At 37.9% G+C, this 25,372-nt stretch overlaps 1 protein-coding gene across 1 annotated transcript in view; it reads left to right on the forward strand.

Moving 5' to 3' along the window:
- The window catches only part of LOC148999166 (bifunctional dethiobiotin synthetase/7,8-diamino-pelargonic acid aminotransferase, mitochondrial-like), a gene marked incomplete at its 3' end in the record, with an annotated part of 64,783 nt that overhangs the window by 14,614 nt on the left and 24,797 nt on the right, over window positions 1-25,372 (forward strand). Inside the window, 1 exon segment of the mRNA XM_089141416.1 lies at window positions 13,962-14,110. Within this exon segment, the coding sequence (XP_088997542.1) occupies window positions 13,962-14,110 (149 nt within the window).

Genomic DNA, 25,372 nt, shown 5'->3' on the forward strand with positions numbered 1-25,372 from the left:
ATGCCTCAGCTAACAAGCAACCTAAGAGGCAATGGGCCAAGCAACTAGCAACAATTAAAGCAAATAGATACACAAGCAAAGAGGCTCAAGGTCGAGACAATGAGCCAAGCAATAATATAAGGGCAATAACAATAGCAACTTGTTATATAGCACAAGAGATCCATAGCCATACTTTGCACATGGATCCACATAGCAGCATCACATTTGCAAGGGTAGGTAGCAACACAAGAAAGAGAGAAAGAGCGAAGAATAGATTAGACTCCAGAATAATTAGAGAGTTCAAAATCTAGAGCCCTCATGGCTTTCCTCCAAAGCCAAAGAATCCATCAATGGCTAAACCCTCGACAAAATTGAGAAAATACTAGAAACAGGAAGGGAAGAGAAGGAAAAGCAAAGGGAGAAAAGGGCTGGAATCAACACAAGGGAGCCGATAAGAAGAGAATATATCAGGGTTGGAGAAGTTCGGAGAGTTCAACAATGATGGCTCTCATGGCTTCCCCCAAAGCTAAAGAGACCATCAGAGGCTAGTACCCTTGACGAACAGAATGAAACCATGATACAGGAAGGAGAGAGGGCCAAAGAAGGAGAAACATCTGGATCTGAGAATGAGCTCGATTCGGAGAAAACAACTATAATGGCCCTTAGGGCTTCCCCCACACCAGAAGAGCCATTAAGGACAAGAACCCAAGACGAGCAAGCTGAAACCAAAAACAGAAAGGGGAGAGAGAAGGAGAGAAGAGGAAGGAGATGAGACCATAACTTGGAACGAAATAGAACTTGGGAGATCGGCAATAGTGGCCCTCAGGGCTTCCCTAAAACTAGAGAGACCACTGAAACATAAATCATCAACGACCATATACGGAACCCTGAAACGGCTAATCTCAAATTTTTTTTTTTCCGGACAAAGGAGATGGTAGAGAGGAGAGGGGAGAAGATGGAAGCATGGTTGTTAAAGCGGCAAAGCGATTGGGGCTCCGTCTTGGCATTTAGGCGACTAAGCGGCAATAAAGCGACCAAAGCGGTTTGGTCAATATTTTTAGTTTAACTACTTTTAAACTACTTTTTAATACAAATACTTTTTATAATAAACTAATGTACTAAACATACATTCAACAATCACATTCATAAAAATAAAAATAAAAAAATTCAAGAATCACAATTATGAATATTGCTCATTATTCCGATTTCCAAGTCATTGTTTATTTAATGATTCATTGATTATCGATGTTGAATATGGCTCATGAATTATTTTTAACATGACTTTTTTGTTAAATATACATAAATAATATTCAAATTGGAATCAGAATTGATGTATCCATTTTTCCCTTTTTTTAACCAAACAGTGCCGACATGATAAATTAATAGATCTCATTATTCCGATTTCCAAGTTATTGTTTATTTAATGATTCATTGATTATCAATGTTGAATATGGCTCGCTTCACATTCTGTTGCCAACGGGCATTTTGGGCCTCGGAGTTCATTTGCAAATTGGGCCTTGATTCCAAAATGGCTCACATATTTAAATTTATATACGGCATTGTAGAATAAATTATGATTAAAAAAAATAATATGCACAAATTAAAAAATGAAAAAAACGCGGCTGCTTTAGCATCTAGGCGGCAATATGGCGCAAAAGGCGGCAAAGCGGTAGTGTCTAAGCAAAAAAGCGGCAAGAAATCAGCTCGTTAGTTAAGTGGTTACAATTTAAGTTGTTCAAAAACCGCTTTGCTGCCTAGGCGGCCGCTTTGATAACCATGGATGGAAGCAATGGTAGGGAAACAAGGAGGAGATGAGATCGAGAGGAGAAGAAGCAGAGGGAAAGAGAGAAGAATCAGGATATAGAGGAGATGAGAAACAACATAGAATCAGGTAGTAGATGAGATTGAGAGAAGGAAAAATAGAGAGAGAAAGGAGAATCAGAAAGCGGGGAAGGGAAGGGGGCGGAGAGACACAGGTGGCGACCTGTGTCTCTCTGCCTCCAGAGTCACTCAACGCAACAACAATAGAGAGGAGGAGGAGAGATGCAGAGACGGAGGCAGGAGAGGAGGAGAGATGCAAAGACGGAGGTATTAGAGAGGTCGGATGCAGAGTTCGGTTGCCAAGATTTGACGCTTTGTCGCTGTTGCTTCACGGGCGACCGAGAAGATGAAGACGATGAAAGCTTCCTCGCTTCTACATCAGTATGGTGGAACCCAGCAGAAGGATGAAGACGATTTAGATCTGGGAGTCCGCAGAACCGAACCTTGTGATGTAGACTGGAGAAGTCGCAGACGCTTATCCTGCTGCTTCACCAGGGAGGAGGACTAGATCTAGAATCGCTAATCCAGATCTAGAAGCTTGAGCAGATCGTCACCCTTTGTCGCTCCCACCGTCACCATCACCGTCGCAGATTTGGAATGTCGTCGGAGAGGACCGAAAAGACCGTAGTACTTGATCCAGCAGCACCTCAAGAATCTCAGGAAGAATCAGTAGCACCTTATCAAGCAGCTGCTTAAGAACCCCAGCAAGAACCAACACCACCTGAGACAGCAGCTGATCAAGTAGCACCCCAAGAACCCAATAAGAGCTAACATAACTTTTAGTTGAAGCACACAGTGAAGAACAAAATGATTGCCAATCAAGAAGTAGAGGCCCTTCTATGCATAGTTTGCCTGGAGGGATACTGAAGAAACTAGCAAATGCTGGAAAGGGTTGTGTTTTGAGATCCAAGGACAAGCTTATGGGAGTCCCTCATGTTCTATGGCCTATAAAAGTAATTGTTGGTTACAGTTTGTATGAAGGTGCTAACTTGCCGGGCTTGCTCCACGGTCTTCTTCACAAGCTTGACTTTCCGATGTCCTTCAACATTAAGTCAATGCAGTGAGTAGCATATAGAGTCCAAAAGAGCTTATATCTGTCCATCCATCAAGGCATCAATACAAAGTTATAAAGTGTACATGTAATGTAAATATATGTATTTAGTATTTACAAATGAAAATTAATACTATTTGTTTAGATACCTGGAGTTCTCCTCCATCTTCAACCCAACTTTTTTGTAGTTGGAGCCATTATCACTCACAATTTGAACCACATTTTCCACTCCAACCTCCTTCACCACTTGCTTCAATAATTTGTAAATGTATTTTGCATCCTTTTTCTCATCGGATGCATCTATTGACTTGGGGAACACTGTCCTCTCATCACAATTTAACATGAAATTGATGATGGATTGTCTAGTGGGACCAGTCCAACCATCAGCCATCACAGTCACTCCATAATGATCCCACATGGGCTTTAATCCCTTAATATACTCATTTAAGTCCTCTTTATGCTTAGGCAAATAGACATTATATATCTCATATGGAGTGGGGCCCTGTAACCACTCACAACCTTACCTATCTCCTCAATCATATCTCTATAGTAGGGCCCCTGGGCTGTATGTGCTGGAATACTATGGTAATAAGCCCATTTGGAGAAAGCCATCCCCACTTTTTCCTTCACACTCCCCCATAAGTGCTTCAACTTTCTCTGTTTATTCTCAGGCCTCGCAAATAGGGCCTGATCATTGCGAAGAATCTCAAGATCCAGATCTGTAGGATGTGCTGACGAAGCTCGACCCCTTGTAGGGGCCCGTGGGATAGGAGCCTCCTGCCTCACACTCTGAGTCCTCCTCATAGGGGCCAGTGGGATAGGAGCATCCTGCTCTCTAGAGGACCCACAACCCAGTCCCCTCTATTGCCTCCTCATGTCATCAACCCTCTGTTGCTCCCTACTCATCATCATTGCCCTCCTCATCTGATCGGCCTCTGGATCAGGGTCACACTCTCCTGGCTCATCCATACCATAATTCTCAGGATTTGGAGGGTCATCTAAGCATGCATCCTCGAACTTATCCCTCTGTGTTCTCTTCTCTTTCCTCTTTTGCTTTCCACCACTAATATATGAGGCCATTGCCCTCTTGACCTCTACGGGCACCTTTGGGCACCTTACTACATCCCTGTTTCCACCAGCTAGATGCACCTTTAGTCTAGTGGCCCCACCTCCTCCTATTTGTTCTTATAATAATTACACTCGCTCTTCCTTTTATCAGCTGTCAGTGGCTTCCCGTGTTGCCAAGCTATGTCTGACATCTTTGAAAGAGAGTGCTTGATACAAGAAATACACACTAAGTATCTTGAAAAGCTCCACAATATGCTCCAAAAATGACATACATGCTTCTAATAATAACCTCCTATTTTTAAATAAAAAAATATATAACTATATAAGTATTTTTTTAATATATAAATAATTTAAAAATATATAAAATACACACTATCTTAAAAATATTCTCAACATTCTCCAAAAATTGCATACATGCTTCCACTAATACTATGCTATTTTTAAATTTAAAACATAAATTAATTAGTTTTTTTTAATATTTAAATATATATTATTAATTATTTAAATATATATTAAATACAGTAAAATTACATAATTAACAGAAAAAAAATTTAATTCAACACCATCACAGCAATATGGTGTCTCAACTCTCACATACATTAATTTGAAGCTTATACATGTACTATACATATACACTTTTAGCAATATATATAATTTACAAAATAATTTTTAATAACAGAAAAATAAAAAAATAGTAGGAAGAATAAAAAATTAATTTTGACACTACAAATTTATAGATCAACACTCTGAAGTAAACATACATAAATTTGGAAGCAATCTAAGATGATTTAAGGCACAAACGAAATAAAAATAAAAAAAATGAGGAAGTTGGTTACTCACCTTGCAAGATTTGAGAAAATGCACAAATGGAGGAGCAAATCTAGTATTTGAAGGAAATGGAGATATAAAAATTAGGTGTTAAGAGGGATGAAAGCAAGAGAAATAAAAAAAAAGTGGAAATGGAGGTCGAAATATCGCTGGCGATATGGGTTAAAATCTTGAAAATGACCGAAAGCTCGATAAATGGCTCGAAACAGGTTATTTTATAACCTGCGCATGTATCATATCGGCCCGATATGGTATCGGGCCGAAATTTCGACTCGTTTCGACCGATACAGGACACATTTCATGCCTGTACCTGTATTTCGTTTCGATTTGAATTTTTGCAGGCATTTCGGTCGAAATTCGACCATTTCGATCGAATTTTTTTTCCATGTCATGCTCATTGTTCCTCCCTTATTTAGTTACTTTTTTTTTTTTTAGTTTATTTCTTCTTTTCCTTCTTGTTGCTTGGGTGTCAAGGAAGTTAATTTTAGGATAGTAATATTTGAAGATCTTGCAACTAGTTTTAAGGGCATTTAATGATCTCTCTAGTCTGGAAAGTTTTTGAACAATTTCTATTTTCGCAATGTAATATTCTTAGTGTGAGATTGGATCTTTGACTATTAATAAAGCATGTTTAGGGAGGAGAGGTTCATATGCACTCTCTCCCCTTTTCATTCTATTCTCTTTCTTCTCTACTCTTTGTCTGCACTGCTCTGACTTTCTAAACTGCAGGTTTTGTTGCATAAATCTCTTGTCCTAAACAGCCTGGAGCCTCATTGCCTGTAGCTAATTCCTTGAAGGAGTGTATGAATCTCCTACTTTTATATGTCCTACAACACAGTAAGAATGAACCTCAATTTGATTCACTTCTTCTAAAAAGATTCCTTCCAAATCAAGTACTTTTCATGTGGACTAAGTATGGTCCAAGAGAAAACCTAAATAAAGGTAATGATTTGCCTCCAAATAAATTGAGTATAATCACCATAAAAAGGGGAATTGATTGATTAATCATTTTAATGCATGTAAGTATATTATTATAGTTTAGAAAAAAAAAAACCAGGAGCCTTCTAAAGATTTGAAGAGAGCTTGTCATGGCTGTAGGTCCAAGTGCCCTTGTTGCTTGGTTCGGTTTTTTAGTGGGTTGGTTTAATTATAAGCTGTGGTTCAAGTTATTATTATTCAGTTGGTTAGTGAGGGTAATTATGTAACTTTGTATGTTTCACATTATTATAAATAGGATGCTTAGGGGTCACATTGATTACCTAAGGATTCAATTATTTCCACATGGCATCAGAGCCAAGTTAAATTCGAATCGAGCCAAAATATATTTATTTTATTCTTTTTCCTTGTTTCTTTCTTCCACGATATTTCTTTTCTCTTCTTTCTTCCGCCTTGACTTTCCACTTTTTTTCCTGTTTCTGCCATAGCCATCTCTCCTTCTCCTTTGTTTCTTCTTCTTCCTCTTGTGTTCTACACCACCAAGAAAAAATTTCATTTTTTTTTCTGCTTCTCTCTTTCTCCTTTTTTTCTTTTTTTTCCTTCCGCCTACCTCTTTATCGATTTTTTTTTCTTCCTTCTTTCTTCTTCCGCCTCTGCTTTCTTTCTGGCTGTGTTTCTGCCATTAACAGCTTCTTCCTCCTCTTCTTTCTCCTTTGTTTCTGCTATTCTCTTCTCTACTGCAATGCAGAAATTTTTTTAGGAGTTTTTACACCTCCTATGATGTTTCAGATTCTCCTAACAGCAGGTTTTATGCAGTATTGATCAGAAAATTACTGCAACATTGCATCCGACAAATACCACTGCTTAGAGAATTTTTTTTTTTACCTCTTCCACCTTCTTGGGATATTTCAGACCCAGTTTGCAGCCTGCAGAACAGCAGTTTTTATCAGTTTTTTCTCCGGCAGATTTGATCAGCAAGTCATGATATTTTCTGCAGTTTTTTCTGGCCTTTTTCAGAAGGTTTAATCAGCATTTTTTCAGAAGGTTTGATCAGCATTTTTTCAAAAGGGTTTGAATTGTTTTGGTGGCATTCTTGGTGAGTGGATTGAGATACGACTACACCGAATGTTTCTATAGTTCCGACAAGTCATATCCTAGCCTTCCATCACTCTCTGTTAGGTTTGATGGAATTAATTACTTGATCTGGTCTAGTTCGACTTTTGACAATTACTGGAAGAGGTCTAGTTGGTCATATTATGGGCACTACAACCAAACCTTTGACTGCTAGCATTTTTCAAGATAGGTAGATTTCGCACGACTCTCTTATCATGTCATTTCTCTTGAATTCCATGCATCCAAATCTAGCCAGGGGATATTTATTGTTGGATATAGCAGCCCAAATTTGGAAGGCTACTAAAGAGACTTATGGACAACTAGGGAATGATGCGCAGATCTATGAGTTACAAAAGAAACTCCATGAGACCACACGAAAGAGCTGACAGTTGCCTAGTACTATACTGAATTATGCTCTATTTGGCAAGAGTTAGACCATTATGGTGACTACCGACCGACTAATCCTGATGATGTGGTTGCCTACAGGAAATATGTTGACAAAATTCGGGTGTATGATTTTTTGGCTGGCTTAAATGTGGAGTATGATCCGATTCGAGTACAGGTTTTAAGCCATTCTCCCTTTCCTACATTGGAACAATCCTATGCACTTGTTCAATGTGAGAAGAGTCGTCGTCTGACTACGTTACATCACCTGATAGTGGAAAAATCTGCTCTTCAGAGTGTGAGTATGGTGTCCCGAACAGAATCAATCAAAGATATGATTAAGTGTGAGCATTGCCACAAGCCTTATCATACCAAAGCCAAATGCTAGAAATTACATGGGAATCCGGCATATTTTGAACAAAAAAGGGCTCAAAAGAAGGGTAAACCCAAGGCTCATTATTCAGAAACTGTTTCTACCACACCTACTTCTGATATCGGTTTTTCCCAGGAAGAGTTGCTTGCTCTAAGGTGCATTCTACAGTTGTCTACCGTTGCCGCTGCTGCTGCCACTGCCACTGCCGCTACCACTGCCTATGCCGCTACCACTGCCTCTTCCATTGCCTCGTCAACTGCACATTCAAATTCCTACCTTGCTACTTCAGGTACCGCATTTAATGGCTTCCATGCTTCAGTCTCTGCTCCATGGATTATTGATACTGGAGCGACAGACCATGTGACAAGTTCTGCTTCTCTTTCCTTGAATTATTTACCTACCTTAGGGAAAGATAAGGTCCGTATAGTTGATGGTTCTTACTCTTCCATTGCTGGAAAGGGAACCATACAACATTTACCGTCCCTTTCTTTGTCTTCAGTTTTACATGTTCCATCTTTTTCTATTAACCTTCTTTCCATTAGTAGTCTTACCAATGACTTGAATTGTACGATAACGTTTTTTCCCTCCTACTGTGTCTTTTAGGTTCTGGTAACGGGGAAGGAGATTGGTCGTGGGAAACTAAACAACAACCTCTACTTGTTGGAATCGAATGGAGCCTCTTCTTGTGCTATGCTTGCTACTCCTCTTCTGGTTAATTTGTCAGCTCTCCACTAGTGGCATCATAGGCTAGTCCATCCCCCTATAGGAACTTTGAAAAAACTTTTTCCTGATTTAGTCTCATCTTGTCATAAGGAATTTTTTTGTGAAGCTTGTGTTTTTGCTAAATAGATTCGTTCAAGTTATTTGCCTTCTTATAATAATATAAGTTCTATTCCTTTTATGTTAATTTATAGTGATGTGTGGGGACCTTGTCGCTGTATATCTATTACTGACCTTCGTTTTTTTGTTACTTTTATTTATTGTCATTCTTGCTCCACATGGATTTATCTTTTAAAACAAACAAAATGAAGTTTTCTGATGTTTTCAAGATTTTCAGAATATGGTTAAAACTCAATTTAATGCCATTGTGAAGGTCCTTCGTAGTGACAATGGACCCGATATAGTGAAAAAGAATTTCAGAGATACCTCTTTGATTTTGGCATAATGCATCAGACTAGTGTTGTTGCTACTGTGGCACAAAATGGAGTGGCTGAACGGAAGAATAAGCATCTTTTAGAGATTACTCATTCTCTTCTAATTGCCATGAATGTCTCCGACCAATATTGGAGTGACGTAGTTCTCACTGCATCATACCTCATGAATAGGATGCCTAGTAGAATCCTTGACTTCAAATGCCCCAGTGAGGTCCTTCAAGGGACATCTTCCTTTATAGTTCCTCCAAGGATATTTGGTTGTGTGTGTTATGCCAAACCTTCGACCCATAAGAGTAAGTTGGAACCTCGTGTCCTCTGCTGCATTTTTCTAGGGTAAGTGGGTGTTCGTGGTAAAATAGAACATGGATGGTTCAGTCAACTGATTGAAGGCTAGATTGGTTGCAAAAGGGTTCACTCAGACTTATAGAATTGATAATCAAGAGACCTTTGCTCTTGTTGTAAAATTGAATACAGTTAGGGTCTATTTATTTGTAGCTGTGAATCAAGATTGGTATTTACATCAATTAGATGTAAAGAATGCATTTTTGCATGGAGAATTGAAAGAAGAGGTCTACATGGAAATCCCACATGGATTCTCTGACAGCAAAACAAAAGGGAAGGTTTGTCGGTTGAAGCAATTACTTTATGGGTTGAAGCAATCTCCTCGGTGTTAGTTTGGATGCCTCCAAAAAGCTGTGACATCAATAGGTTACAAGCAAAGTAATGCTGATCGTACTCTCTTTGTGAAAAGGTCAAGAACTCACATCACGCTTCTTATAGTCTATGTAGATGACATTGTCATCACTGGGAATGATAGGGCAGAAATACAAAAGCTGAAGAGCTTCCTCTGCAAAGAATTTGAGGTTAAAGATCTAGGGAAACTCAAGTATTTCCTGGGAATTGAGATTGCTAGATGAGAAAAAGGCATCTATATGTCCTAACGCAAGTATATCCTAGACTTACTTTCGGAAGTGGGAATGTTGGGATGTAAAAGCTATGGATACCCCAATTGAAGCAGGCATTAAGCTTAAAGAGAAAGAGGGAGTACCAGTAGATAAAGGAAGATATTAGAGGTTGGTTGGAAAACTGATTTTTTGTCTCACACCAGACCTGACATTGCTTTCTCAGTAAGTCTAGTGAGCTAGTATATGCATGACCCATACTCGACTCATATGAATGTTGTTATTAGAATGCTTCAGTATTTGAAATCCACACCAGGAAAGGGAATATTTTTGTCACCCTCAGATAATTTGAAAGTGGAAGCTTATATAGATGCTGATTGGGCCAGTTCACCTGACAGAAAATCAATATCAGGAGACTGTACATTTGTTGGGGGCAATCTAGTAACTTGGAGAAGCAAGAAGCAAAATGTGGTGTCATTGTCTAGTACAGAGGCTGAGTATAGATCCATGGTTTGAGGAGTATGTGAACTTTTATGGTTGAAGGGTCTATTAGAAAATATTGGGTTTCTTGTTACAAGTCCCATGATGTTATATTGTGACAACAAGGCTGCCATCAATATAGCCAATAATCCAGTGCAACATGATCGTAAAAAACATATTGAGATAGATAGATTTTTTGTCAAAGGAAAGTTGGAACAAGGGCTGATATGCATGCCTTTTGTGAGATCTGGAGATCAAGTAACTGGCATCTTTATTAAAGGACTGAAGGAAGGAGATTTCTACCCTATTTTGAGCAAGTTGGGCATGATTAACATCTATGCGTCAACTTGAGGGGGAGTGTTGGTTGGTTCAATTTATTTGTGGGTTGGTTTAATAATAAGTTGTGGTTCAAGTTATTATTATTCAGTTGATTAGTGAGGCTAATTATGTAATTTTGTATATTTCACATTATTATAAATAGGATGCTTAGGGGTCACATTGATTACCTAAGGATTCAATTATTTCCACAGCCCTTTTTTGAAAGAATGCCATTCTTTTATTTTCTCAACATTGTGGGAATTGATGCAGATACATTATCTTGGACCGACCCAAACCGAGTTCAATTTTGCATTGGCCAGATGAATTCTCTTTTTGCTTTTTCCTGTTTATGGATTTGGAAATGAAAGGAGGGTCTTCGGAAGGTATTGTCTGTGCAGTAACAGGGTTAAAACAATGTGCAAGATAAGGAAGAAGAAGAGAAGAATGGGAAGAGAGATCACAAAGGGAGGAAGTAGATGAAATTCTTCAGCTCTGATTCCAAACTGGAGGGCCTGTTAGGAGAAGAGGGAAGGTTGGAATGAATCAGATATGTAATCAAAGAAGTATGCATAAGAAAAGCCGGAGGAGGGGGACGCACAAACTGGTTTTGCAGGCTCTCAGACTATAATATTTAGTTCATCTTTTTTATCTACTTGACTTGTTGGTTACACATCTATTTATAAACACAAAGAAATGAAGCATCTTAATTACTTCTTCAAACTTAGGATTAGGAAGCTACTCGAAATCAAAGGTTTCACTTTTTTGTCACTTAATATAATTTATAAATAACCTGCTTGATCCAAGTACTCGGTTAGACCTGCTTCTTCTCTGTTTGGATGCCCAATTGGGTTTGTGTTAGTTCAAGGCAGTGTATCTGCATCAAAGGGCCTGGTGAATACTGTTCTAACATGAACACTGTAGTTGCTTCCTGGGCATCTTTCCACTTTGCAGTTCTTCTTGAATCTTGAGAACTACTTTCTGAATTGAATCTTCTTTGTAGTTCTCATAGGTGTTTTATTACCAGGATTCTGTCGCTGCATTGTCGAATGTATGCCCATATTTGTGGTTGTGGAATTGGCCACAGTTGTGCTACCAAGTTGGTGCGGTCAGCGCTAAGGATGCATTAGCATAGGAAGAAATAACCTATTCGAGGTCCAGTGATCTAGGAAGACTCCTGGTTGGTCCAGTGAAATTTTGGGTTTATTCAAACTCATATTGTCACATCCCACCTGAACTACATAGATTTAGGGCCTGACTGGTATGCTAAACTGGCACAACACATAATCCGGGATTGATAGTTTAAGGGCCACAGCTCACAAGTCACAAGTCACATCCACACCATAGATTTCAATATCAATGGCATAAAGAGAATCCATCACTCATTAGTAGTGTGGGTAAAGAATTAAACTATATTTGTTGAAGTTTGGGCTGTTACTATTTATGTGAACAGTAACGTGAATAGTGTTATGCCATTATTCCTTGTTTCCTTTTTAGATATGCTACCCTACTTTCTATTTCTAATTGCTATACAAGTTTTGGGAGTTTCTAGAAAGCATAGTTTCTATTTTCTGATAGTTACTAATTTCAGAACTTTCTTTTTTGGACAAATTTTAGGAGTTAGAAGACTAGAAAATTCTGTCCATAAGTTGTACTTTTTATTTCATTTTTTAGAGGGCAAGATGGCTTCCTTCTCTAGTTGTAATCTAGACTATTGATGTCTATAAATAAGAGGCTGTGATTCCTAGGAGTACTAAGCTAGAATCGCAGGCTTATGTGATTTCTATCAATTCTTCTTCGTTCTTCTTCTCTTCTCTTCTTATTTTTTCTTCTTCTTAGTTCTTTTTGTTATTGCATTGTTTTGGTTGATTAAAGTTTATTTATCTAACAATATTAATTTTTCTTCTTTCTTCTTCTCACAAAACTCTCTATCAAAGTGCTACAGGTGAATTTAAGTGACTTTTAAGTAAAGGTATTTTGAAGAAAACTCTAATGTCCATAAGCAAAATCTCTACATATAAGCGTCATGTGTCTCTGTCTCTTGTGCCAATCAAAATTGCATACATGTTTCCACTAAAACTCTCTTATTTTTAAAATTTAAAAAGAAATTAATTAGTTCTTTTTTAATATTTAAATATATTTTAAAATTATTTAAATATACATTAAATACAGTAAAATTACATAATCAACAGAAAAAAATTGATTCAACACCATCACAGCAATATGGTGTCTCAACTCTCACATACATTAATTTGAAGCTCATACATCTACTATACATGTATATTTTTAGCAATATACATAATTTACTAAATAATTTTTAATAACAGAAAAATAAAAAAATAGTAGGAAGAATAAAAAAATACTTTTGACACTACAAATTCATAGATCAACACTTTAAAGTAAACATACTTAAATTTGGAAGCAATCTAAGATGATATAAGGCATAAAAAAACCAAAAATAAAAAAATGAGGAAGTTGGTTACTCACCTTGTAAGATTTGAGAAAATGCACAAATGGAGGGGCAAATCTAGTGTTTGAATGAAATGGAGTTGTAGAAATTAGGTGAAAAAAGGGATGAAAGCAAGAGAAATAAAAAAAATAAAATTCAACATAGGGTCGAAATGTCCCCGGCGATATTGCTCAAAATGGCTGAAAATGACGGTAGGTTGAAAATAAGCTGGAAATGGACACTTTATAGCCTACAGGTGTATCGTTTCAGCTCGATACCATATCGGACCGATATTTTGTATAGTCGATACGATACGATACAATACGATACAGGACACTTTATGTGCCTATCCATGTATTTCTTTTGGATTTGCAAATATGCAGGCATTTTGATCAAAACTTCGTTAATTTCTGTCGAATTTTGTTCCATGATTTTAGCTTGTATGTGGTACTTGTTGTAACCTGTAAAATTTTACATTTAATAGTATGAAATGAATTTTCTCCATCAGTAAATTGCAGTTGCATATTTTAATTGTTTTTGTTTATTTTTAGCTGCTATCATACTAAATTTTGTGTAACTAGTTTATATTTGAAAAAAATACAGACGAGATACGCTGTACATTGCCAACCCAGGGTAAACCAAGTCTTTATTCTGAGGGCTTCTTCCCCACCCCCCACCCCCCCAAAAAAAGAAAAAAGTAAAAAAGGGAGCAATCTATAGGTTCCATTATGTTTAAGGGGTGCTTAATTAGGTTCTGACTGGAGTTTTGGGCTAAAATAGGGCCGTTTGACCTTCAAAATGGTCAAATGAAACGACCTACTGGAATGTGCAGAGTTTCTACGACAATTCGGGGTTTTTACCCAACTTGTTGAACCTTTCTGACTACACTTCCAACTCTAATATCTGTACTTGCATCCTGGTTTGATGGAGTCCTGTAATTGTGACCCTGTGGTCCCCATCCTTGTTGCATTATCCTTTTTGCTTCATCATTTGTTAAACTGCAGTCTGAATAAGGAGGTCAGTAGACAATGGACAGTTCCTTTGGTTGATTTGTGGCGTTGTAATTCTGCATCATGTAAATTCAGTGGTTCGTTTGCTTCTTGTGCAGGTTGGGCATCTCGTGTATTCTTTTCTGACAATGGCTCTACTGCAATTGAAATTGCCCTTAAAATGGCATTCCGCAAATTCTCCCTTGATCATGGAATAATTTTGGATTCTCCTGACAATAAAATTGTTGAAAGGTTTCCTGAATTCAAGGTTTGCACATTAACTCGGGTGTATAATCTTTCTCAGTGCATTCAAGCTCTCTCTCTCTCTCTCTCTCTCTCTCTCTCTTTCTGAAAAAAATATCTTTAACTTAATGCATCTAATTGGTTTAATATTTTCATTTGATGGAACTCTATGTCAGAAATATTCTTTGAATACAGAGAGACAGTCTTCCCAGATGATTGGCAATTAGGAACAAACAATGACTTATAAGTTTATAGAGCAGTCCCCTTTGATTTTTCACTCGTTGATACATGGGTTCATTTGACAAAGATGTCAATACAGCTGACAGCTTGCATGTCTAAAACTAAAGCTACTTTCTATATGCCATATTTTATGACATGCTTTCACTTCAATGTGATATCTGTAAGATAAATCTGTTCTGTATTTGATTTTTCACTTGTTGATGCATGGGTTCATTCGGCAAATATTTCAATATGGCTGACAGCTTGCATGTCTAAAACTAAAAGCTACTTTCTATATGCCATATTTTATGACATGCTTTCACTTCAATGTGATATCTATATGATATATCTGTTGATGAATAGTTATTCATCATGTTATATAGTTCTTTCCCTCAACTTGCTTGCTAAGTTGCACTTTTGTGTGTATTTGTTATTTGGGATGCTGGTCAATGCGTGTTTCTCCATGTGTTTACTTGTGCTTGCATTCAATTTTGTTTGCATCGGTTTGCCTTTCAGCTTGCAGAGCAGTTCAAATAATCTATATATAACTGAAGCATTTTAAGGTGTCATACGTGTCCTTTGGTTTTGGCCGAAATTTGGAAGTTTAGAGAAGTCATCCTGTTCTGAAATAAGTTTATTGCATTCAGAATAGTTCAATTATGTTTTTTTTCTTCAGTTGTATGGTGGGTTTTAGTTCAATTACTCCGAACCCTACCGACTCATTTATATTTTATAATTTCATTAGGTTGAATAAATTTAGGGTTTAAATCAAGGTTTCCTACTTGGAGTTGGATCAACTAGAATTAGGATTGTTGAGACTTGGGCAGACTTGGTGTGCAAGCTTTGAGGCTGTTGCCTTGGTGCTCAAGACTTGGGGCAACAGGCTTGGTGCTCAAGGTATTAAGTTTCTATTTTTGGAGAAGGATCCTTGGTGTACAAGTTTTGAAGAGTTAGAATTACTTAGTTTCTATTTTCGGTTTATTATTATTTTCATAATTCTCTTTTCTGTTTTTTCTATTTTGGGCAGAATTCTGTGTTAGTTTATTCTATCCTTTTTTAGAGGACAATAATACTCGTCCTCAAGTTCTAGGAAGTTGATCTAAAATCCCAGGCTACAGCTGGTTCTTCTCCTTTCTTCTTCTTCTTCTATCTTGTCTTCTCCTTCGATTTAGCAACTGGTTTGATTTTAAGAGCTTGATTTCAACATGGTATTATAGCTCTTTTAATCAAATCAGATCTCTCCCAATTGTGTTCTTCGGTTCTTCCGAGACAGATTTCTGCATTCATTTCCTTAGTGCACCTTCTGCTGCAAGTGATGCGCTGATTAGATCAGGTTTTTATGCTAACTGATCTTCCCTACCTATTAACTGTACTGAAGATCCCAAAACTTGGATCATATTCAGATCTATTTACCCCTTTCTCACCCCTTATTGTTTCTGCGTTCTGCAGAATTTTGGTACTCCTTTTGCTTCTTCGTTCTGCAGAAACTTTTATTAATCTGGCTGCTGTTTCATGCTTCTATTCTACAGTTTGTGTGATTCCTACTTTAGTTTTTCATGTCTTCCATTACTAGTGATTCTACTATGAATATTGCTTACTCCAAGGGACCTTTAGGAGATCACGTGAATGTTCAGACTATTTCTATCGAATTAAAAGGTAGTTCCAACTATCTTTTTGGTCCAAGCTGATCGTGTCTATGTTCTTGCAAAAGGTAAGATTAAATTTATTGAGACTACCCCCCCCCCCCCCGGTCAAGATTGATAAAACCTACTCTACTTTGGCCCAAATGATGCTATCATCAAGATCTGGATGTGGAATAGTACGGAACATAACACCTAACATAGTGGCCAATGTTATGTTCCACAAGACTACTAAGGGAATATGGATGATTTGTAAGAAACATATGCCCAAGCCAAAAATATGACTTGTATTTATAGTATTTATGAAAAATTATTTCAGTTTTAGCCGGCTGACGAATCTCTATAGGGATTATTACAATTCCTTCAAAGGCATATGATAGAGGAGTTGAATGTTTTTCAACCCCCATTACTAATATATAGAAGCTTAGGGCCCAGAGGAATGACTTTTTTGGGTCTAAGTTTATTGTAGATGTAAATCCTGAACTAAAGGTCGTTAAAGGACATTTCTTAGTTGGTGAGCATGTCTCCAATCTCAATAATGCATACTCTAGACTCTAATGGATTGCTTTGCCAGAAAATAATTCTCTTGGAAATAATTCCAAAGGAGAGAGTTCTGCTTTTACTTCTACTCGGGGCAGGGGCCGTGGCCGTGGTTCAAGGGGAGTTAGTAGATCATCTGGTGGTCGTGGTGTCCAACAGTCAAATAAGTCATCACGCCTGTGTACTCATTGTGGTAAAATGAAACACTTGGTAGAGGCTTGTTGGGCTAAGCATGGGAAGCTAGAATGGCCAAGTAGTTTGCCGATCAGTATTTGATGGTGGTACCAAAATAGTAACATCTAATGATAATGTTTTTGGATCTTCTTCTAGGGAACTATTTAAGACTTGACGAGATGATATGAGCCAAATCCTATGTCGCCTACAAAATATTGAAACCGTTGCTTCCACTTCCATTGGTACTTTTGCCGCTACCCTTTCTCATGCATGTAACACGACATTATTTCTTCATCCACCCCTTGGATCATCCATTCAGGGGCTTCACCCCATATAACTGGTAAGTCATTCCTTTTTAGTTCATTTTCTAAATCTACTATGAATAGTTCTGTTGTTATAGCTAATGGGACTTCCATTCCTATTTTAGGTTTTGGAAGTGTCTCTCCCACACCCTCTCTTACATTATCATCTGTTTTGCATGTTGCTCATTTTCCCTTTAATTTATTATCTGTCAGCCAGTTGACTAAAGCTTTAAAATGCTCCGTAACCTTTACTCCTACCTCTTTTGTTTTTCAAGATATTCACATGAGGAAGATGATTGGTGAAGGGAGTGGACGGAATGGACTTTACTATCCAGAGCATGCTGCCCTGATTGTGGCTCTTCCTGTAGATGCCTTTTAGTGGCATTGTTGCTTAGGGCCATCTTTCTTTAGCTAGGTTGAAAATTTTATTTCCACCATTTAGGTGTGTGTTGAAATTAAATTGTGATGCGTGTGAGTTAGGGAAGCATCATCGTCCCACCTATCCTCCTAGCTTTGTCCTTCGCAGTGAATCTTTATTTTCTTTAGTTCACTCTGATATTTGGGGTCCTTGCTGAGTCAGTAATAGGCATGGCTTTCGGTATTTTGTGACTTTTGTGGACGACTTTTCCCATCTCACGTGGTTGCACCTTTTAATGAATTGCATTAAGTTCTTATCTATATTTAAAAATTTTCTGCATGAAACAAAGACACAATTTTTATTGCCTATTAAAGTGTTTTGATCCGGTAATGCTTTAGAATATGTGCAAAATGGTATATCTTGCTTTTGTGGTTCCATTGGTATGATTCATCAAACTAGCTGTTCCTTCTCTCCTAAAGAAACAGAGTGTTTGAACGCAAGAATCGCCACCTCTTAGAGGTTGCACAGGCACTTCTACTTCATATGAATATGCCTAAGAATTATTGGTGTGATAGTCTTTTGACTGCTTGTCATTTGATCAATTTAATGCCTTTGGCCATGCTTTCTAACCAAACTCTTATTTCAATTGTTTTTCCTAATGGAGATCCATTTTTAGTACCTCTTAAAGTGTTTGTTTTTTCACATACCCCATACTGCGGATAAGCTTTCTCCTCGGTCTATAAGGTGCATTTTTCTTGGGTACTCAAGTATCCAAAAAGGTTTTCGGTGCTATGATCCTATTCAGCATAAACGGTTTGTAAGTGCTGATGTGACTTTTTTTGAAGATACCCTGTATTATTATATCCAAGGAAGAAATTTCGACCGAAACAGGAATTTTGACCTTGCAAAAGGCCGAAATTTCGACGTTTCGGTTGAAATTTCGATTGAAACTGGACACTTTTTTTTCTGAAAATTGGAACTTCAATTTCGGGCCTCATATGGACTCAAAATGATTTGGATTCTTGTATACTACCTATTTCAAGCATAATAAACACAATGGAACTAGTATTTTGTAAAAAACAAAACTATTGAAAATTTATCATTCAAGTATACTAACAAATGACTGGTTCCGACAAGTGCAAACTGTATTGCATACATGCATAGAATCAACAACATACATGAATTGTTTGGTAGAATGGTTATATATACAACAAGTCGACAAAATAAAATGACCGACTAGATCAAGTGATGGTGTCTCAAATATATAAAGCTAAAGCCTATATATCATATATACATAAAATAAAAATACATAATTTTAGAAAATAATTATTAAAATAAAAAATGAAAAAATGGTAGCAAATAATAAATAGATAAGTTTAACAAAACACAATTATAGATCATAGTCTTAGGCTAAACATATATTAATTCAAGGCAATACAAGATCATTTAAGGCATGAACAAAACAAAAATAAAAAAAGGGGAAGTTTGGAACTGTTGGGTGTGGCTCATGCTTCACATTTTATTGTTGCTGGAGTTTCCTTTGTAGCTGTTGTGGCTTAGGAGGTGTTTGGAGGCAAAAAATGAGCAAAAGTGGTGTTTGAAGGCAAAGGAGTAGTGAAAATTAGGTGAAAATGGGATAAAAATCAACAAAAACTAAGGAAAAACAAGTTGGAATGCTGATATGTCGAAATTTTGGTCGAAATGGTCGAAATCTCTGAAATTTCGGTCGAAATTTGACACTTTTCCGAAATAATTGAAATTTCGTTTAGTTTTTTAAAAATGCAGACATTTCGACCGAAATTTTGACAATTTCGGTCGAATTTTCTTCTATGATTATATCCATCTTTGTTATGGATGATGCTCCTCCCATTCCATGTTTAGTTCCATCGACAGACAATGCTCCTCTATAGGTCTATCAATGAAAGTGTAAGTTGGCAGATCGTTTTGTAGATAGTACAGTTCCTCATAGTGACACTGGCATTTCTCCTCCAATGGATGCTGTTGTTAGTCCCACTATGGTTCCATCTTCACCCTCTCCACCAGTGGATTCTTCCAGTGGAGACCCTCGTCAAACTTCGGATGCCAATTGCCCTGAGGAAAGGTACATGTACTTGCACTCTACATTCCATTGTTGTTTACCCTATTTCCTATTATGTGCTTGTCTCTCATTTATCTCAGAAGATCCTAGTTGGAGTGGGAGTACAGATGTGATAGCTCCCTTAGAGGGTGAGCAATCTAACATGCACTTGCGCCATAGTGAGTGCAGGCTAGTTCCTCGTTGACGTTTCGACATAGAGGATGAAACCTACATGGTAGCTCCTGAAGAAATTGACTGTGAGGCAACTGAGATGATTCCAATCGATGAGCAAGAACCAAAGAGTGTGCATGAAGCTTTTGCGAGAACTGAAGGAATGGCTGAAAGCTATAGAGGAAGAGTTGGAGTCGATGAGTGTTAACCATGTCTTGAACATGGTTGACTTACCTTCGGGCCGAAAGACAATTGGGAACAAGTGTATTCTCAAGATCTAGAGAAAGGTGGATGGATCTATTGAGAGATTCAAGGCTCATCTGGTAGCTATGGGCTACACCCAAAAAGAGAGCGTTGATTATGAGGAGAACTTTTCCTTGTTGTTAGGTTTGCCTCCATCTACCTCATTTTTTGCTCAGATGGACTTGGAGCTTTACCAGATGGATGTAAAGACTGCTTTTCTCAATGGGGAACTCGAAGAAGAGATCTATATGGATCAACCTCAAGGCTTTGAAGCTAATGGACTAGAGCACAAAGTGTGGAAGCTCAAGAAGTCCATATATGGCTTAAAGCAAGCATCTAGACAGTGGAATGTGCTCTTCCACCAACCTATGATGTAAAATGGTTTTTCCATGCTCGAGGAAGACCATTGTGTTTACACCAAGAGATCCGATGGTAATTATGTCATTCTGACACTGTATGTAGATGACATACTCATGGCTAGCAATAGCAAAGAGCTATTGAAAATCATTAAGAAATGGTTGTCCTCCGTATTTGATAAAGGACATGGGTGAAGCAAGCTATGTGCTTGGTGTCAAGATTGTTAGAAATAGGCAAAAGAGATTACTGGGTTTATCTCAAGAGACCTATATTGACAGTGTCTTGAAGAGATATGAGACGCACAACTGCAAACCAATAGATACTTCAGTGTAGGGCTGCAACTGGGCCGGGCTGGGCTGGGCTTTTGTAATCCCAAGCCCAGCCCTATATGTTCTAATCTGAGCCCATTCCCGCCCTGACCCTAGTTCAGGGCCAAGGATCATTGTCCTTGGCCCTAAGACCTAACAGGCCAAGCCCATTCCCGCCCTAATTGGCCCTAATTGGGCCGGGTTGGAATGGGTTGTCCCTGATTGGCCCTAATTGGCCCTGGCCCTGGCCCTGACCCGAATTAACCCTGATTGGCCCTGTCCCTAGCCCTGATTGGCCCTGATTAGCCCTAATTGACCTTGTCCCGGGCCCTAATTGGCCCTAACCCTAATTAGACTTGTCCCTGGCCCTGATTGACCCTATCTTGGCCCTAGCCTTAATTGGTCATATTCTTGGACCTAAAATAACAAATATAAATTCATAAAAAAAATAATAATAATAAAAAAATAAAAGTATCATAAGTAAACTAAAAATAAAATTCATAGAAATATAAAATGATTCAAGCTCATACAAAATGATAAAATAGTCAATAAGTTGATAGTGTTGCTTTAAACATAAATAAATTCATACTCCATAATTCTATATTGATCTCTAAAAGTCTCTCATTGCTTTGATGATGGAAATTGAAAATCTCTCCATTACTTTGGTGATGAAAATTGAAAACCCCTCCCATTGATATCCTTATTTAACAACAGCAAAAAAAAAAAAAAAAAAGTCATATTCAAAACTTTGTTAACAAGTAAATCAACGATAATTTAGTATTGATATTTTTTTCGTGGTTAAAAAAAATTATATTTTAGTTATAAACATAGCTATGTACTTAATAAGTTTTTTTTTTTTTTTTATTTCTCCCTCTTGAAATATCACATTGGAGGCAAAAGAAAGATGTCAATATTCATGATGAGAAGTTGGGGTGTAGATTTGTTAGATAGTAATTCTCTATATACTAGCTTTTATTATTTATAATATATTATCTCGCCTTAGTAAAAAAAAGAAAAATCAATGATTTTTTGGAACTAAAAATAACTTAATTCAAAAAATAAAAATTATCTTAAAAATAATATAAAAAGTAAACTCATAGTCTAATATTATCAAAATGACTGAAGGTCAAAGTCGAGACTTATAGTTATATCAATGTTAATGTGAAGATTAGGGTAAAAATCTAATACATAATCATGGTCAAATTAACATTAAGACTAAAGCCAAAATTAGGGTCAGGATCGGGCCAAAATCAGGTGGATGCTTACTACATTGGTAATGAAGATATAATTTATTTTTATTAATTTTTTTACAAAACATGATCATGTTTTTAAAATTTGACTGGTGTCAAATATTCACCCATGTGGATTATAATTAATTCCTCTTCATATGGGTGGAGGGTCTAGACTCAAATCAGGGCCAAAATCATGGGCCTAGATCAAGGCCAAGATTATGGCCAAGATCAGGGCCAGAATCAAGGCCAATATTAGGGCCAAGATCAGGGTCAGAATCAGGGCCAAAATCAGGGCCAAGATTAGGGCCAAAATCAGGGACGGGCCGGGATGGGTTGGGTGGGCCAAAGAGTAATCCCAGGCCCGCCCTTGGCCCTAGTTCAGGGCCAGAATATTTTGGCCCTAACCCGCCCTTAGGGCCAAAATCTTTAGCCCAAGCCCTATTCGGGCTTAGGGTAGGCTTAGGGTAGTCAGGGCCACCAGGGCCAAACTTGCACCCCTACTTCAGTGGAGAAGGGTTTGCATTTGAGCCTTGACATGGGTCTTAAGACTCACTCCATAGGAGAAAACCAAGATGGAAAGAGTTTTATATTCCAATGTTGTGGGTAGCCTTATGTACACTATGATGTGTACTAGGCCGAGTATTTGTTTAGTCGGTACCAATCAAACCCAAGCATAAAGCACTAAAAAGCAGTCAAGATGATATTGAGAATTGAGATATCTCAGATGAACGAGTAACTACATGCTGTGTTACCAAGGATCGGATTTGCGGTTAGTTGGCTATAGCGATGCCGTTGGCTATAGCGATGCCGACTAAGCTGGAGACATTGATGAGCTCAAATCAACCTCTGGATTTCCTTTCTTGCTGAATGGCAGGGCCATATGTGGTGTAGCAAGAAGCATACTTGTATAGCACTCGACCATGAAAGCAGAGTATGTGGATGCTCAGCTGCAGTGTAGGAGGCTGTCTAGTTGAGGAGTTTCCTACGACATACTGGATTTGTGTTGACATCCAAAGAGCTTGCCCTTGTCTTTTGTGATAGTACGACAACTCTTAGTTATGTCAAGGACCCCAAATATTATGGGAAGACCAAACATACACAAATGATATATCATTTTGTTAGAGACACTACTACAAGGAAGAAAGTGTACTTAAGCACATATTTACTAGTTAAATGGTAGCTGACCCTCTTACCAAACCTATAGCCAAGGATGTTTTCATTTCTTATACAATGTCCTTGGGCTTGTGTAAAATGTGACTTATTTATGTTTTGAAACTTATTATTGTGTTATATGAGTTCATTCCAACCTTTCTTTTGACTTTCTGTGTTATTATGTTCTTTAGCATAAAACGGGATATGTCAATAGTCATAAGAATGGTTCACTCACACAAGCATTCACCTCTGGCTCTTTTGTAGCGAGCGGAAATGAGACGGATTGTGAATGACCTTGTGTAGGTCGATTCATAGTTATGTTGTCACCTTGATTTTCGAATCAAGATGAGATTCTCTATAGTGAAGAGAATCAACATGAATGTTCCCACTATTCATGTTGCCTAAAGAAGCCAGGTGCGAGAACTGTATGTGGTGTTGGGGTAGCGACAATAAAGAACTTAGGTTAGGCGCAAGTGGTTTGACTAGACTAAGAACTGTATGGTGTTGGGAGGGACATACGTTCTATTGTGTATAGAATGCTCCACCATAGCATGTAAATCATACTACGTCTGCTTAGCGACCATTGGAAATGAGAGGATGGATCCCTGCTCCTTTCATTGTGTGAGTCCAGGACTTTTGTAGTCTATTAATGTTCATAGTGACTCTTGACAACATCATAGAATGAGGGGTTGATGTGGCTACTTTGGGATGTTACTTATGGTCATGATTGATTCGATATAATGGGACATTACTGAGAAATGACTCAATTCCAAGTGAAGTGGTGATCCAGGGGAAAAGGAAGGTTTGATTCAACTGCACCCTAAAAGTGTTTGCTAGCGCCAACTATATTAGTTACAGTAGCAGACATTTTAAGGACAAGAAGGTGATCTCTCAGAGGGATCAAGATACCTTTTGTCGGCTCAGTTTGAACAAACCCAGGACATTGGTATACTGATGATTATTTGATGTGTTTCTTTAAGTGATGTTGCCATTCTGGCCTTCTGAGAAGGTTTCTAGTTTGGGGCTGATGAGTGCAGGTATATCTCCAGCGCATGACCCATTTACCAGTATGACTTGTGGATGTTGGTGTCTAGGACACAAGTGGTCCATGTATTTGGGATACACAGTAAAGAGATCAAAATGAGTATATCTGGGATATACATGTGTGTCTGGGACACACTATGATATACATGTTGGGAATTTTAATTATGCCCAAGGGCAATTATGGAATTGCGTAATTGCACTGTTATGATAGATGATGATATATTGGTAACCGTTTTCACAAGTGATACTAGATTCGTGGGACACACACTCTCTCTCTCTCCAAGAAACGCAAGAACGAAAGGAATAAACATAGGTCTTTGGAGTCTTCTTCTTCCTTGATTCGATCTCACATTTTTGATCAATTAATCCTCAAAGGTATTTGGGTTATGGACTGTATTCTCTTTCCACAAGATTAAGGATATGCCAGTGACGGATTTGTGGAGGAACGACTACGTGGATCCTTTTTTTTTCTTCCACTGCATTTTTCTATTTTGGGATTAGCGTATCCAGGTAAGATTCGATCATTCTCCTTATGGATTGATAAATCTAAATGTAATGCTTTCCCATTTAGATATAACCAACAGCTACAATAGTCTTATTGGAAGCTTATCTATCTCATAGTTACACGGCTTTATATTTCCAATTCTGTAGGTGTGTTTAGTTTATGCAATCCCCTAAAAGGCTCATTGGGATGTGGCGATGAGGGTACTTCAGTATCTTAAAAGTGCTCTTGGTAAAGGACTTATCGACCAAATCGAAGTATGGATTTGATTGCTTTTTCTGATATGGATTGGGCATGACTGTAGTTGATCATCGGTCTATTACAGGTTATTGTACCTTCCTTGGTGGGAATCTAGCGTAGAAGCAGAATATAGAACTGTGGCCCACGCGGCTGCAAAGTTGATGTGGTTTCTTTCCTTCTTAAAGGAGATGGGGTTTCCAATCTTTGCCCCCATGAGGATTTTTTGTGATAATCAAGCTGCTATTTATATTGCTAGTAACCCAGTGTTCCATGAGAGGACAAAGCATACGGAGGTAGATTGTCATTTTGTTTGTGATGCGGTTAAGAAGAAAATTTATTGGGACACCTTTGTGGGTTCTACTTATCAGCTAGTTGACGTGTTCACTAAAGCTTTGTTTAGACCTAGTTTTCAGTTTATCTGTTGCGAGTTGGGCATGGGAGACTTGTATGCTCTAACTTGAGGGGGAGTTTTGAGACTTGTGCAGCCTTCGTGCGCAAGCTTTGAGACTGCTGCCTTGGTGTGCAAGACTTGGGGCAGGAGGTTGGTGCTCAAGTTATTAAGTTTTTATTTTTGGAGAATGATCCTTGGTGTACAAGTTTTGAAGAGTTAAGAGTTACTTAGTTTCTATTTTCATACTTTCCTTTTCTGTTCTTTCTATTTTGGGCAAAATTTTATTTTAGTTATTCTGTCCACAAGTTGTAAATTTTGTTTCCTTTTCTTTAGAGGA

Source organism: Hakea prostrata, unplaced genomic scaffold (assembly GCF_041222555.1).
Source record: "Hakea prostrata isolate BN-2017 unplaced genomic scaffold, UWA_Hpros_2 contig_31, whole genome shotgun sequence".
NCBI lineage: Eukaryota > Viridiplantae > Streptophyta > Magnoliopsida > Proteales > Proteaceae > Hakea > Hakea prostrata.